Raw genomic sequence first — 16,313 nt, 5'->3', positions numbered from 1 at the left:
CTTTATTACCCATTCCCCGGTTTTGCATAACCAACACAGTTATAATAATATACTTTTAACCTCTGTGATTACCTTGTATCTAAGCCTCTGCAAACTGCCCCTTTATTTCAGTTCTTTTGACTTACAGTTTAGCCAATCACTGCCTGCTCCCAGATAACTTCACATGCACGAGCACAGTGTTATCTATATGAAATACGTGAACTAACACCCTCTAGTGGGGAAAAACTGTTCAAATGCATTCTGAAAAGAGGTGGCCTTCAATGTCTAAGAAATTAGGATATGAACCTCCTAGATTAAGCTTTCAACTAAGAATACAAAGAGAACAAAGCAAAATTGGTGATAAAAGTAAATTGGAAAATTGTTTAAAATGACATGCTCTATCTGAATCATGAAAGTTTATTTTGGCCTAGACTGTCCCTATTTTGTATTCAGATTTGTTGTATTGCAGTCATTAAATGCTGATATTAGCTACGGAAATAATTTGTGTGATGATATTGGTTTAGGATCTCTGTCCCACTGTCTTCCTACTCTCCCTTGTGGAACAGGCTCCAGAAGATCATTGTCAAGCCCACAAACTCCCTGCTGTGCTTATGAAACACATCGACCCCACCCCTGAGCTACCCTGACTCCACCCATGAATTTCTGAGACTCAACACACAGACCACTCTGAGCTCTAGTAAAATACATTATTTAATTATTACATAGGGGCATAAGTACTGCAATTTTCATTAAAACTGAAGTAGTTTTAAGGAAAATAATTTCATCCTTTACATCAAAGAGAAACATTCAGTGGCAATTTTCTTTATACATAAGATGCATCTGTTTTGAAAGCTGCTCCAGTTTGCCTTAGCACTTATGCCACTGTTACTGTTGTAAAACATTCTATTAATCATTATTGTATATGGGACGGTACCTGTCAGGAATTATATATGTATATATGGAATAACTCATCAAGAGATCATTAGCATGTTGCTATTTACAAGAATTGTTCATGAATTGTAAAGAGTTTAATAAAGTGGTTCATTTATCTATTTCCAGCATTTCATCAATCCTATGCTAGGCATTATTTGATACTGTAAAGTAAATAAGCTTTTAATTTTAAATTATTTATTATACATGCATACGCATTATACAAACTAAAACATTTTAGCTACTATTGGGCTGCCTACATGATAAGGATTTTTTTCCCCATCTTGATCTAAATATTAAAGGGACACTCAATCAAAATTAAACTTTCATTATTCAGATAGAGCATGCCATTTTAAACAACTTCCCAATTTACTTCCATTAACAAAATGTGCACAGTCTTTTTATATTTAAACTTTTTGAGTCACCAGCTCCTACTGAGCATGTGCAAGAATAAGTGTGTATGCATTTGTGAATGGCTGATGACTGTCACATGGTACGTGTATGCATTTGTGATTGGCTGATGGCTGTCACATGGTACAGGGGGAGTGGAAAAAGACATAACTTTTAAAATTGTCAGAAAAAAAAATCTACTACTCATTTGAAGTTCAGACTAAGTGCTATTGCATTGTCTTGTTATCTTGCATTTGTTGATTATGCAAATCTACTGTGTTGACTGGTCCTTTAACAAAAATATGCACAGGTTTCAAGCATCAATGGTAAATAAATATTAACGAGCAATGTTGGAAATACCTGAGACCAGCCAGTTACGTGCCAATCTGGGGGACAGTCTTCATTCTTACATAGCTCCTGAGACACTGGTTTTAAAGAAGAGCAAAATGTATCTAGGAGTTCCAAAATGCTGCCATCAGATAGGCGTTGCTTGCAGAGGACTTCCCTAGTCTGGAGACCTCCACCACATGTCTGTGAGCACTGGTGAAGATAACAGACAAACATTACAATATCACAAAGTCTAAAGGTTTATAGTGATATCAAATGTGATCGATTAGACAGACTGAATCTAGAAAAAAATTATATCAAACAGGTTTGCTTGGCATAAATACAGAAGGTTAAAGAAGAACCACAGATTGTGACAGAAACACTGGCTGCATTTAAATATCTGCGTCCTAAAGAATATTTATACATATTTTTTTTTATATAATAAAACTTTGGATAAAAGTGATTAATACAAAGTACATTTGTAATGAAGTTGACCATGTAACTCACAGTCGACATCATTAACATTGCCCCTTTTATGAATGAGTCCTTCAAGCTACCATTTAGGGGCGCCAGACTGTATTATTATGTATCCTCATATTGTTTATGCAAGAGCTGCTTGAATTATGCATAAGACAAATATGTGTATTTTATACACACTGAGTCTAGTCGCATATATTTAAAGTTGAATAATACTATGGTAAGAATTGGCTTATAGCCAGACAGTAATTGAGTTAAGATAGAGAGTAATATATCTTAGATAATGAAAGACAAAAAAGACAACATACTGCCTGCCAAGTACTGTATATTTATCTTCATACCAAAATTGCTTTGCATGGAATAAACATACTTTGCATACACATTCCAGTTCTTTAGTGTATTTCATACAAAGATTGTACTATTATATCCAGCAGATCCAGTGGATCATTTATTATTGCTGCATTCACATTGAGCAATGGTTACTTACAGCTGGTGTATGGACATTATACTATCTCGTGTAGATGAAAAAAGGTATAATATTCCCTCAATATTATTGTCTAGCAGCTCCCACAGAATGCAACAAATATGGGCCAGATTAATCATTTGTCACACAAAATTTTTGCTTTGTCCAAAATTCATTAAGGGGGGTCTTTCAGAATTATTTGTAAACAAAAATCCATTTGTCTGGTATTTCCCAGGGGAAACATTTTAGGGCCTTAGTGGAGCAGCTAGATAGCAACTTAAACTTAAATCAAGTAGAAGCTACTAGTACTGCTACAAGCCAACAGCAGCACATGCAAATTATTTTATCTCTTTATTTTATGGGACCAAGTACAAAAGTGAATTGTAGATACTTTTATGTGTGACACTGCTAAATTGTTAGCGTAAATTTAAACTTTTAAAATCTTTCCCACACTCATAGTGGGAATTTGACCTGTTTATAGCCTTTCCTGACTTTGTAGTAACAACTTTAACAACTCACACAAGTAATTTTTTTGTTATTGCATCAATTAGTTCATTCTTGTTTTTTTGTTAAATGAATGTTTGTATATGATTTTCAGACAAGTGCAACAAATATGGGAACATTTGTTTTACATTTGTCTGAAAAGAACAACATTAGAAGGTTACACATATAGGTGAATTCCTGTCAGCAGAAGGGCTTAAAGGGACACTAAACCCCAACATATTCTTTCATGATTTAGATAGAGAATACAATTTTAAACAACATTCCAATTTACTGCTATGAACTAATTTGCTTCATTCTTTAGATATACTTTGTTGAAGAAATAGCAATGCACATGGGTTAGCCAATAACATGAGGCCTCTATGTGCAGCCACCAATCAGCAAATGCTGAGCCTATCTAGATATGCTTTTCAGCAAAGGATATCAAGAGAATGAAGCAAAATCGATAATAGAAGTAAATTAGAAAGTTGTTTTAAATTGCGCACTCTTTCTAAATCATGAAAGAAAAACATGTCCCTTTAAGTATACAAGCATTGCAAAAAACATTCAGGCATTGCATCAGCCGAACACCCGCCAATCAGCCAATCAAGAACTGCAGTTGAACAACCCACCAATCCTCAGCTGTGTTCTGTTCAAGTTGCAATGCATGTGACACACTTTTACTCATTACTTTAACCCCTTTGTGGGAGTGAAAAAAAGAGTTATAGGGTCAGTAATGCACATAGAATTATAGGGTCAGTAATGCACAACAGATTAGGGTTTGCAATTTTCGTATCATAATGCCCCTTTAAATATTTTACTTTGTAATGTTGTGCATAAAAATCAGCAATAAAATACTCTGCAGCCTTCTTTTTCTTTAATAACTTCCCATTTTAATGTAACAAGAAAGAAGATAAACGTTGTATGGGCACATAAAAGAGTTAACGCATACATGGTTCGTGTAAGTCTTTGGCACAGTGTCCCAAACTACAAAAAGCTGCTGAAATCAAGATAAACCCTTCTACTGGCATACTCCCAAAAAATAACAATCTTTAAATAAATACAGGTTTACATTTATATGGCTTCTTCTTTATCATCTTGAAGGCTATAAGCTTTCATTGTAATAAACTCATCTGCCAAGAAATAGAAGTCTTTTAAATTCATCCAGGCTGTCTTGTTTCTTTTTCTTTTTTTTTTTTTTATCCTCTATTTTACTAGGGGGATGAAAATTTAATTTAGACTGCTTTGTAGTGAAATCAGTTAAATGCGATCTTTCACCTAGTCGTGGGGATTTTTCATTTAAGTGATTGCTGCAAAATATAAAAGCGAGCACAGACTGGGTGAGGAAGCTTGCTGCAAACTTAAAATAAATTCTAGTCCTAGCAACGGATTTATAGAGTAAATTGTAGCAAGATTAGCAATGAGAAGAGAATGTAGTACATGCGAGAAAGGATAAAAAAATGAGGTCTTTATACCAAGCACATGTAGGCATATTCTCCAATATTTATACAGCATGTAACACAATAACTGCATTATAGAGGATTGTAAATTTGTTTCTTTAGCAAGTGTTTTTAAGTGACACTAAACACTGAAAATTATTTTTTGAGTAGTGCAATTTTTTGAAGACCAAAAAAAAATAATTGTGTAATCATAGTATATAAGGAGCCTCCAAAAAAGACTAGTCCTTTAAGAGCAAGGATGGGTCGAGGCTTGCCAATCTGCCAACAAATGTGTCAGCAAATAATACAAAACTTTGAGAACAACATTCCCCAAGGACAAATCGGTAGGAACATTTCACTTTCTACAGTGCACAATATAATTAAAAGATTCATGGAATCCGGTCAAATCTCGGTGTGTAAAAGGGCAAGGCTGAAAACCAACTCTGAATGGGCGTGATCGCCGATCCCTCAGACGTCACTGTTTCAAAAACCATCATGAGTCTATAATGGACATCCTAACATGGGAATACTTTGGTAAACCTTCGTCAGTCAACACCATTTGCTGCTGCATCCACAGATGCAAGTTAAAGATTTGCAATGCAAAGCAAAAGCCATACATCCACACTATCCGGAAGCGCCGCCAACTTCTCTGGGCTCGGTCTCATCTGAGATGGACAGTAGCACAGTGGAATCGTGTTTTGTGGTCCAACGAGTCAACATTTCAAATAGTTTTTGGAAAAAACAGCCATCGTGTTCTCCGGACCAAAGAGGAAAAGGACCATCCAAGCTGTTATCAGCGTCAGGTCCAAAAAAACTGAGTCTGTCATGGTATGGGGGGGTGTCAGTGCCCATGGGTACCTTGTACATCTGTGAGGGCACCATTAATGCAGAAAGATATGTATATACAGGGAGTGCAGAATTATTAGGCAAATGAGTATTTTGACCACATCATCCTCTTTATGCATGTTGTCTTACTCCAAGCTGTATAGGCTCGAAAGCCTACTACCAATTAAGCATATTAGGTGATGTGCATCTCTGTAATGAGAAGGGGTGTTGTCTAATGACATCAACACCCTATATCAGGTGTGCATAATTATTAGGCAACTTCCTTTCCTTTGGCAAAATGGCTCAAAAGAAGGACTTGACAGGCTCAGAAAAGTAAAAAATAGTGAGATATCTTGCAGAGGGATGCAGCACTCTTAAAATTGCAAAGCTTCTGAAGCGTGATCATCGAACAATCAAGCGTTTCATTCAAAATAGTCAACAGGGTCGCAAGAAGCGTGTGGAAAAACCAAGGCGCAAAATAACTGCCCATGAACTGAGAAAAGTCAAGCATGCAGCTGCCAAGATGCCACTTGCCACCAGTTTGGCCATATTTCAGAGCTGCAACATCACTGGAGTGCCCAAAAGCACAAGGTGTGCAATACTCAGAGACATGGCCAAGGTAAGAAAGGCTGAAAGACGACCACCACTGAACAAGACACACAAGCTGAAACGTCAAGACTGGGCCAAGAAATATCTCAAGACTGATTTTTCTAAGGTTTTATGGACTGATGAAATGAGAGTGAGTCTTGATGGGCCAGATGGATGGGCCCGTGGCTGGATTGGTAAAGGGCAGAGAGCTCCAGTCCGACTCAGATGCCAGCAAGGTGGAGGTGGAGTACTGGTTTGGGCTGGTATCATCAAAGATGAGCTTGTGGGGCCTTTTCGGGTTGAGGATGGAGTCAAGCTCAACTCCCAGTCCTACTGCCAGTTTCTGGAAGACACCTTCTTCAAGCAGTGGTACAGGAAGAAGTCTGCATCCTTCAAGAAAAACATGATTTTCATGCAGGACAATGCTCCATCACACGCGTCCAAGTACTCCACAGCGTGGCTGGCAAGAAAGGGTATAAAAGAAGAAAATCTAATGACATGGCCTCCTTGTTCACCTGATCTGAACCCCATTGAGAACCTGTGGTCCATCATCAAATGTGAGATTTACAAGGAGGGAAAACAGTACACCTCTCTGAACAGTGTCTGGGAGGCTGTGGTTGCTGCTGCACGCAATGTCGATGGTGAACAGATCAAAACACTGACAGAATCCATGGATGGCAGGATTTTGAGTGTCCTTGCAAAGAAAGGTGGCTATATTGGTCACTGATTTGTTTTTGTTTTGTTTTTGAATGTCAGAAATGTATATTTGTGAATGTTGAGATGTTATATTGGTTTCACTGGTAAAAATAAATAATTGAAATGGGTATATATTTGTTTTTTGTTAAGTTGCCTAATAATTATGCACAGTAATAGTCACCTGCACACACAGATATCCCCCTAAAATAGCTATAACTAAAAACAAACTAAAAACTACTTCCAAAACTATTCAGCTTTGATATTAATGAGTTTTTTGGGTTCATTGAGAACATGGTTGTTGTTCAATAATAAAATTAATCCTCAAAAATACAACTTGCCTAATAATTCTGCACTCCCTGTATTTTGGAGCCTACAGAGCTTACAATCTAAGGCTTATGCGTGAGGCAATGAGCTCACTTTCAAGCTATCTTATATATGTATGGTAAAATGTTATAATCAAATATATTTTACAAATCTGGGGCTTTTGTTAATGACAATATAACAGCATTAAAGCAAGTCTCAGCTCTTAGATTAAAACAGACATATTCTGTTACTGTATCCCTTTATCTTGAGCTGCATTGCTTTCATAGCCACAGCGATTTATACTTAAAATGCCATTTACCTGATTCCATTCAGAAGAGTACCAGTCTGGCGGACAGTCAAATCGGTTACATGCTTGCACTAAGGTAGGCTTAGGTTGCCGACAAAAACTGTCTGCTAAGACCACAGTTTCATTTGTCTCTCTTGATAAAAGATGTGAGCAAAAGACATCCCTGGTTTGCAGACCAACTCCACACGTCAAGCTGCAGCTGCTCCAGTTACCTATCTCCCACCTGGCAGAAAAACAAAAAACAACAAAACAATGAAGGGCTAGGGAGAAAATGTACTTGAAAGAAAAAAAAAAACACTTTGCATTAACGTCTATACTTTACTGATAAACTAAAGCTGCTAGGGCTGTTTTATTAGATTTAACCAATGCAGCTTGGAATTAGGGTGGTTTAAACATTGTAAGGACATCATTTTGACACTCAAACACAAACCTTGATGCAATAAGCAACTGTTTCTAGCGAGTTGCTGAGTGATGTCATTCCAGTATTTCATTAAAAGGATAGAAAGGTCAAACTTAAAATGTGCATTTATGCATTTCAATTTTAATTCAAAGTACAATTGCAATGTATTAGCAAAAATGCTCCTAGTAAATGTTTTTACTGCATTTCAGTGGAATACGCACATATGCTGTGAGTGCCTCATGCACCAGCATTGGAACACCACACCTTTGTCAGAGAGTTAGCAGTGGTTTGTATGGTGTTTGAATATGCTATGCTATATGTGACTAGAGGATTCAAACAAGGGCCAGCATGAAGAAAAAACTTGCACAAATCTTATGGGACTTTTTTGAGCAGAACTCCACATAGTGAGATAAACAGCTCTGAAACTATTTTTTTTATTATTTGAGGACCCTCCCAGTACTAATGAGATGTCTTAGATCATCTCACTAGAACAGAGATCTTTAGAAAATCCGGCCCCATGCTTGTTTAGAGAGCTGGCGATGGCGTGTACAGCGTTAGGGGTGACAATATGTGTCTAAAAATCATTGCTGACTCTCCGATAAGGTCTGGTGTTTGAATGCTGGCACACAGGTACTCACACCATAAGTGCGTATGCCACTTAAAACCAGTATTAACTTTTACTAGAAGCATATTTTTCTAATGGAAGCATATTGCAAAAAAAAAATGCTTATTTTCAAATTGAGATGTTCTCTTACTGCATCTGAAAATATCTTTTTTTAAATTAATGATGTTTTTGTTTTTCTTGAAAAGAGATGCTGACAAACAAAATATTTTTTTTATTTTTTTTAATGCTTTTTGGACACGTCATTGTCCATTAATAGAATATAGCTTCTGTGGGACCAATACAGCAAAAATATGCACTATTGTGTAGTTTGAAATCCAGAACAACTTTTAATTTTTTTCTGTTATATACATGATAGGCATTTTTAGAAATGAAAGTAGTTTTTTTAATGAATGATTGTGCTACTTCATGAAGTCTATAAGGTTTATGAATTCTACAGTTGCATAACTACAAATACAGACCCCATTTTGTATTATGATTGTAATGTAACAGAGAATAAAGCACTAGCTTTAACAGCTATTGAAGTTCAGTAAAATCCATTGAATAGGCACTGATGTAATTTGCAACAACTGTAATTATTACTACATCCTTTTGGCTGCAATACTATGTTTGAAACAAATTGTTGGAGAGTCAGTGTTTGTCTTTTGTTAAGGGAAGGAAGTGAGGTGGACCATTTGCTTTGTGCCTGTGATGTTCATGTGATGGTCATTTGCACCCCCCACACACACACACTTCCTACTTCCAGCAACATGAAAGCTAATTAAAAATTATGAAATATTATAAATTAATGTTCTTTTGATATTGTTAAACCACAATTGGATTTAACAAATAGCTCAATTTCCACTTGGGAACCACAAGCATTACTGCCCCAGAGCAGGACACAGCTGGTTAGCCAATCAGGAGAGGCTGTTTAGTACTTGAGAGCTGCAATGCCTGGGTTCATGAGCAGGACTTTACCTCTGTGTAGAGGTTAAAGCCATGGTAAGCTAGGGTCAATAATGCAAACATCACACTTGTAACTAATTAGAGGGTGTCATTTTACAGTTACAGTAAGATTAGCACAGATTTGATGTAGAACTGGAAAAAAACTTTTTTCATGTTTCTTTATAAATTTATAAAATAATAGACATGGCCATATCTCTTTAAGGATATATCTGCGTATGCGTAGACATTGCCATATCTCTTTAAGGGTATATCTGCCATGTTCATTGTAATAATAATATAAAAGTGGCTTAAAGGGACATGAAGGTGAAAGTGAACCTTCCATGATTCAGAAAAAGAAAGCAATTTTAAAACACTTTTTTAAATTTACTTGTTGGTGTTGGTGACTGGTTAAAGAAATATGCCTCTTGTCATTGGATCAATGGTTGCGCTCAGCTAGCTCCCAGTATTGCATTACTTCTCTGGAGTTTATGTATTTTAACATCTTTACTTGGGTTAAACACATGGGGGTTACATAAGTTTGTGGTGCTATATAAATAAATGATAATAATAAAAGAGGTATATTCAAATCGTGTGGAATAATAATTGTGTTTATTGGTTGTTTTTCGGTTCTTGATACACATTGGTGTTACAGAATTTTGCGGAGCTATATAAATAAATGATTATAATAATAATAGGGGTGGATTCCAATCCTGTGGATTGTGTTTATTGGCTGTTTTTTGGTTCTTGATACACATTTTTCAATACAGGAGCAATCACAATGTAAATGATTGGATCAGATAAAAAATATTGGATCAGATATTGGAAAAATCCCCCATATGATGCTTGTACAAAATGAAGTGTGGTGCGAACAATCCCCACCGTTATTGACAACAACAAAAATTGGCACATTGCATTCAACAACCAAAAGCACTACATAAATGACAAAACTGGTCTTTCTACATGTTTGCAAGTCTTCAGAGACAATTTGGAATAAGTCCATTATGGTTTGTATGTGTATTACTCTATGAAATGTCCACAGAGCACATTTAAGATGTATATATTAATATATGATCTAGATTAATTTAACCTATATTAATAGCTGTTGTAAAGTCTGTCAGTAGTAGACAGGCTAAACATTTACATATACAGTATATATATATATATATATATATATATATATATATATATATATATATATATATATGTATTTAATAGACAGTCATTCAATATCTTGTACAGTCAATGAGATCTGCAGGAAACGCAAGAAAATGAAAATCAGAACCTCAACATCTGGAAATTGTGTTAAGCAATTAAATTGTTTCTTTATATTTCACACTTGCATTTTACTGATTATGTTACAGTAATTTTCATCTTCTTAAACAGGATTCTATCAGCAAACGTATCTTTGTGATTGGGATTTTTAATTGTTTGCTATTCCATCTTGTTTACTGGCAACTGACGTTGCTTGCATAAGCCCCAAAATCGTGTTTTTAATCATTTTGATTTAGTTTGTTTATCGCCAGTCTTTCTAATTGTGACACATACACATGGCGTTATTAAAGGGATATTAAACAGTGCTCCTTTAGTAAAAAGAAATCTGTTAAATCAAAGTAAACATAAAAAGAAAGAGATTGTGTAAAAATAGCAAACAACTTACTTCTCAATGTAGTTCCTGCCCTCAAGAAAATTAGAGAGCTGACATGTTTTGAACTTAAGTTGCATTCTGTCTCTACTGAGCATGAACAAAACAGACTTATTTTCTCTCTAAAATTATCTGAATAGTAAACCAGTTCAAGTTACTCTAGAAGTTTTATGACCTCAAGCTAGATTAGCCTTCCTGTAGAGACCACAGCCTCCTTGTACGGCTGTAAAAGGAAGTAATGTACCCTGCACAAACGAAGATAAAAATAAGAAATAAAATGTAAAATCATTTTAAAATGATGAAAATACATTTTGTAATGATTTCTATTAAGTACAGCCCACTGCTTAGTACTTTTATAATACAATAATTAAACAGACTGTTTAAAGGGACATAAAACCCTAAAATTTTCTTTCATGATTTAGGTAGAAAATACAATTTTAAACAACTTTCCAATTTACGTCTATTATCAAATTTGCTTCATTCTCGTGGTTTAATTTGTTGAGGGAGCAGCAATTCACTACTGGTTTCGAACTGAACACATAGGTAAGCCAATGACTATCGGTATATATATGCAACCACCAATCACCAGCTAGAACCTGAGCTAAATAATAGAAGTCAATTGGAAAGTTTATTAAAATTGCATGCTCTTTCTAAATGATGATTTGGGTTTCATGTCCCTTTAATTTCCCTTTAACATCCACTGTGTTTGACTCTGAAAGATTGTGATTGTTTTTATAAAATAATAATGGATAATCCTCATTATTTGTGAATAGTAAGTTATTTATTAGTTATTTAGTTATTGCTACTAACCATTAAATTTCTATAACCTAAACCTGACTAATCACTTCAAGTCATCTTAAACACAATTTTAAGGAATACCTGGTTTCAGTTTTAAGGAAAACACATCAATTCCAGATTTCTTTTAGAGCAACAGTTTTATCAGAAAGAATTTAAAGTTCCTTCAATCATTATTATACTAAATAAAAGGTTATATGTGTTTTACTAATATGAGTGATTACATTGAGGAATAAACTATGCCCAGCAATTGTAATCTCTTGCACATGAGCATCTTCTTGACACTACACTTCTAGTTGACTTGGAACATATGCAGAAAAAAATTAACCATCATAGCTGAAGCAGAGGAAATTGCAGCCAAATTGTGCAAATGGATTACTGTAATTCACAATATAATAGCTGACCTGGCACCTCAGGAAATAACATAATGATATAAAGATAAGACCTCTTTATAGAGTGGTTCAGTCACGCAAATTGAATTTACAATTGTAAGTGGAGTATTAGAGGGGTCAACGCAGTCAAGAATTTTCCTATGTTTGGGAAAGAAACTACTTCAGTCTGCTGTCTTTATTCACAGCAAAATTCTTTCTGGTGTCAGGGAATCTTCAGAGTGCAATGCACTGAAATATAAGTAATAGATTCTGTGATAATGGGGTCTATTACAGTCCATTAGAAAAGATGTGCAAAGTTCTGTGGGAAGAGTTTGAGGCTGTTCCAGTACACTACAAATCCAGTGGAATGCCTAGTTAAGGTTTGGTTTTCCACTAATTAATTAATTTGTATAAAAGTTCCATAAAACGTCACTTGCTGTTATACTCACTGATTTATCTAATTTGATAGGATAGCCATGAGTGTGTATTTACTCAAAGAAACCATGTTCTATGAGTCCAGGCCCTGACTAACAAAAACAAAATGAGGCAAGATGTTGCTGCTAGGTGATTATTTTTACTATTTTCAGATTCATCACACCCCTCAAAATCCTGTGCCTAATTTAACATTGTTAACGTAGTCACCTGGCAACTGAAAGAGGACATGGCCACTCATATGAAATAAAACACTGGCTCCTTCAAATGAGTGGTCTCTTATTCCTTGATGCATTATGGGGGGGAAGCGAGTAAGCTAACCTCCCCATGACTTTGTTCCATATACCACAGCCAAATTACCTTTAAATGAAAGATTAGACTCTTCCACATGCCCAATTTTGTTAATATATTATTGTTCTAAATTCTCTTTCAGAGTCCAGACCACCATAAAAGTAAACTAGAAGGCAGGGGATTGCTACATAGTGGGGCACGAGACACTTCATTTGAAAGAAAAAAGGATTCTCTTTTTTTATTAGAGGTGTATCTTGTGTATGTGTGCTCTATACTGTCTTTAGGAGATAAAGACTACATTGGAGCTAATATCCCCAATTCAATAAATATATTTTTGGGAAGGTTGTAAAAAAGAAAGCCTGAGGCAAACTATCGGTTTGGAAAGAAAGAGAGCTAGCTAGCTAGATAGATATGCAGAGAAATGTATCCAAGCTTTTGTTAATGGGACAACTCTGAGTTATATTCCTTACTGCACTTCTTGCACTAATTTGCATGTTCAAGGATTTTGTAAAAAATAAATCTTCCCGTCTGATTTTAAAAAACATATTTACTTTGTGCAGAGAACATTTCAATCTAATTTAAATACAATGAAGATACATGATAGCTCTACTGTGATTTTGTATTATTTTGTAGGTATTTTACAGCTTCTAATGTAACAGAACTGAAAGACCGTGGGGTCGATTTATAAAGCAGTGGATGCTGCTTCCGACCCACTCCGCTTCAGGTCCGCCTGAATCAGAAGTTAAGAAGCAGCGGTCATAAGACCACTGCTCCTTAACTCGTCTACCACCTCTGAGGCGGCGGACAGCAATCAGCCAGATCGGATACGATCGGGTTGATCGACACCCCCTGCTAGCAGCCAATTGGCCACAAATCTGCAGGGGTGGCATTGCACAAGCATTTCACTTGCTGTCGGCATTTATTGAAGTGCGGCGGACATGATCCGCTACAGCGAATAATGTTCGCCCGCACATTAGTAAATCGGCCCCATGTCCTTAACATGGCTGATGAATTGTGTACATTTTGCAAAACTCTAAGATTGGGTGATTACATAGTAAGATACTTACATTTCAGTGTAAATGTTTATCCATAGTGGTATTTGGAGAAAAAGTTAAAAAAGTGCGTCGCACATTGACTTGGTTCGGCAACAATGTAGAATAAAGTAATAATTTAAGAAGTCGTTCCTTCCAGTGTTAGTGAATGCCGTTATCAGAAAGGCTTTCTATTGTGTAACAAATGCTCAGCTTTGGAACTCAATTTGGATGTAATAGGGGACAGCTTTTACGTGCACCAGCTTGGCAATTAGTCAGTGATAGTTTATAATTATTTATACTCTACTACTAAACAAAATGATCAGTATTATAGTATATCTTTCACTATTAAACCATAACATTTACTCATTACAAAAGGATGGCTATACCCAGTGCAATCACACCAAGTAAACAATCGAGCAAAAAGTCCTAATAATCTCTTTTGATGAAGAGCTGCTTCTAAGAAAACAATTCTGCTTAAATGCAAAATCAAACAATGTTAAAAATAGAGTAAATGTGGACACAATTAGACAATTGTAAAAATATGGCAGATGATTTTCTTATTTATCTTAAATAAACATTTGAATGCTAACTTAAAGTTCTTTTCCAAACAGCTGACTGTGCATTCCTGATTTTAGGTCTGTGATGCATGTGTACACAATACACACATTCATTAAAGGGACAAAACTTCACATCATTAGTGAATTGTAACTGAATTTTTATTTCAATTAGATGCAGTGTTACAATGCAACTGTACTGGTACTGGTACTGCCCAAATTGCTTCCAGTAAAAGCTATCATTGTTCTACTGTTAGCGTTTACCCTACATGAGAGCTGCAGAGCATAAGGTTGTAGGTCTCATACATCTATAGTTAATATGCAGGTGACTCATATCGAGCTGGAGATGAAGTGATACACATCTGATTTCAAGAAAAACACCTATGGTCATATACTCAGCAGGTTGCACACAAAGTTTAAACTACAGATGAAACAATAATAGTTTTACTAGTGTAATGAATGTCAAACAATATTCAAGTTCTAGAAGATCTCAAATCAACTTTCAAAATAAACAATGAAACAAGATATAGCTTACAAGAATAGATAGACAGGCACATGCACAGGTAGATTAATGACTAATTTCTCCATGCTTTAGTCAAAGACTCAACAGAATCCAACTAGCCAACCCTAACAAATACTGCATACGTTGCACTATTATAAACTGCGTTCACACTGAGGACAGTCACGGAGCCTGAGGCTGCTATACTGTCAGAATGTGACACAAAAACCGAACAGTAAAAGCATTGTGTGTAGAAGTCAGAAGAAGTAGACAAAATTCATATGGTAAGTAGAAATTAAATTAACTCTAGAAATAAAGTTGAAGATTGCCAAACTGATGCAGTTACGTCTGACTTGACTCTGACAACCAATACTGTGCTACTTTACAATGAAACAGCACACATAAAATGGTTTGTGTAATTAAATGATGATTTACAACATACAAAATTGGTGTAAAAATATTAAATGTATCTTGCTCCACTAAAAAACTTGTATTTATATGGTCAACTTTCATCTGCTGACAATGTAGTAAAGAAACAGATGAAAGAACTTTATATGTCAGTCATGAAGCATAAGTGTTTGCTTCTGCCTCAATAAACATACAAATAGGCATTCCAAATACTCAACAATGCAACTGTTATTAGAAGATATAAACAACAGTATAAAAATAATGTCTAATTGAAACAGACAACATATTTATTATTTATAAGTGCATTTACTAACATCTTATAAACAACTACTTGAGCTGATGAAGGGTAAGGCAAACATATATCTTCTCGTTCTATACGTACTAGGATTACTATATAGAATATAAAATCAGATAAAGAAGTGCTTCAAAAAATAATTGTTTTATTCCAGTCAGAAATCTCACAGGAAAAGCTACTGATCTACATATTATATGGTCCCTGCTAGAGAGTGGTTTTATAATCTGACTCAGCAGCAAGAACCTTTCTGCTGCTAGACCATGTTCTCCTCAAGATTTCAACACACTCAGCTCACCTAGAGAATCCAAATGAAAAAGAGAGGTTACAGCATATAAATTGCAATAATGTAGCTATCAATGGAACAGGCCATTAAAAACCACAAATTAGAACAACTGCAATAAAGTACTTCTTGGAATTATACCACTACCTCGTATTTCAACAAGAAATTTTAAGTCACAGAATAGGGCTCATACAATCATTGTGGAAGCACTTGCCACAAGTTTATATATACACACACCAACCAATCAGCACCCTGGTGCTCTGCCAATATTCATATAAAAAGTTTTATAGAGATCCATGCTTGGCTCCAGCGTATTAGGACCCCCAAAGCATGCACAAGAGACAGGGGTTTAAGTCAATGCCTTTTTATGTAAAAAAACACAAGGGCCTTGTCCAAATGTTTCGGCCCGCGCAGGAGCCTTTTTCAATGGAGACCGTGCAGCAATGTCTTGTGGTTTTATACATAAAAAGGCGTTGATTTAAACCCCTGTCTCTTGTGCCTGCTTTGGGGGTCCTAATATGCTGGAGCCAAACGTGGATCTCTATAAAACTTTTTATATATA

The 16,313-nt window shown here is 35.6% G+C and overlaps 1 protein-coding gene across 1 annotated transcript in view; it reads right to left on the bottom strand.

The window, feature by feature from the left end:
* LOC128649393 (ADAMTS-like protein 1) overlaps positions 1-16,313 on the bottom strand; it is a 466,596-nt gene that overhangs the window by 100,260 nt on the left and 350,023 nt on the right. The window contains exons 16-17 of the mRNA XM_053702643.1: positions 7,217-7,427; positions 1,660-1,839 (exon numbers count right to left, since the gene is read on the bottom strand). Of these exons, the coding sequence (XP_053558618.1) occupies positions 1,660-1,839; positions 7,217-7,427 (391 nt within the window). The remainder of the gene's footprint in view (positions 1-1,659; positions 1,840-7,216; positions 7,428-16,313) is intronic.

This window comes from Bombina bombina, chromosome 2, assembly GCF_027579735.1.
Source record: "Bombina bombina isolate aBomBom1 chromosome 2, aBomBom1.pri, whole genome shotgun sequence".
Taxonomy (NCBI): domain Eukaryota; kingdom Metazoa; phylum Chordata; class Amphibia; order Anura; family Bombinatoridae; genus Bombina; species Bombina bombina.
Note: the sequence above shows the minus strand (reverse complement) of the source record. Positions and strands in the feature narration are given on the sequence as shown.